Source organism: Egretta garzetta, unplaced genomic scaffold (assembly GCF_000687185.1).
Source record: "Egretta garzetta isolate BGI_Z169 unplaced genomic scaffold, ASM68718v1 scaffold11, whole genome shotgun sequence".
In the NCBI taxonomy this organism is placed as follows: domain Eukaryota; kingdom Metazoa; phylum Chordata; class Aves; order Pelecaniformes; family Ardeidae; genus Egretta; species Egretta garzetta.
The window spans coordinates 1,684,605-1,685,446 of record NW_009258621.1 but is presented as its reverse complement, the minus strand read 5'-3'; the positions used below and the strand labels follow the sequence as shown (position 1 = coordinate 1,685,446).

At 53.4% G+C, this 842-nt stretch overlaps 1 protein-coding gene across 1 annotated transcript in view; it reads left to right on the top strand.

Moving 5' to 3' along the window:
- The first annotated feature begins 466 nt into the window (after positions 1-466).
- LBH (LBH regulator of WNT signaling pathway) overlaps positions 467-842 on the top strand; it is an 11,272-nt gene continuing 10,896 nt past the window's right edge. The window contains exon 1 of the mRNA XM_009648193.2: positions 467-589. Coding sequence (XP_009646488.1) covers positions 467-589 — 123 coding nt within the window. The remainder of the gene's footprint in view (positions 590-842) is intronic.

Genomic DNA, 842 nt, shown 5'->3' with positions numbered 1-842 from the left:
GAGCTGGAAATGCCATTAAGGCTGTAAAAAGCAGGGCTGGAATTGGCGCCGTGCGCTCCGCTGGTGTGGAAGTCCCTGAGGTTGTAAAATCAGTCAGCAGGAGCTGAAGCACACCAGCTTTTTTTTTTTTTTTTCTTTTAAAAAAAGAGCAAAAACCCCAGCGATTGCACGCACTTACCGTGTTTTTGTCACTTTCCCCCCTTAGGGGGCAGAGCTGGAGGCAGCGAGCCGCCGCTGTTGCAGCCTCCCGAGGTGTTCTTGGGGCGGGAGCCGGGGAGTTGCTCCTGGGGCTGGAGCTCCCGTTTGCTCCCCTCTTCCCACCCCCCCTTCCGAGGCGGGGGACGGGACGGGGACAGGAAGGAAAGGACCAGAAATAGACTGCCCACAGCCTCTTCTGCCTGCTTTTCTTTCCTGATGCTGCTTAAAAATCGTCCTCAGCCCTGCTGGAGCCCCTCAGGTGACTTGAATGCTGTCTTTTGTTTCTAGCCCTGATTACCTGAGATCAGCTGAAATGACTGAAGTGATGATGAACACCCCAACTATGGATGAGATTGGGCTAAGCCCCCGCAAGGATGGCCTGTCGTATCAGGTAAGTGCTTTGCTGGCTGCTTAGGCAGTAATCCCCTATGGAATTGCCTAGGCTGGACTGCAAACTCGCTCTAATGCACCTTTCCGTAGCCTGACCTAATAGCAGGTCTTGCTGTAGTGAGAACTCGTCAACAGACTGGAATGCTTGCTTGGCAGGAGCCGGTTGTTTAAAATATCACTCGGTATCTGACTGGATCGGCAAAGGACTTGGTTGTTTCTGAAGTGGTCAAGCCCCCCGCCGGTTCTGCATTCCT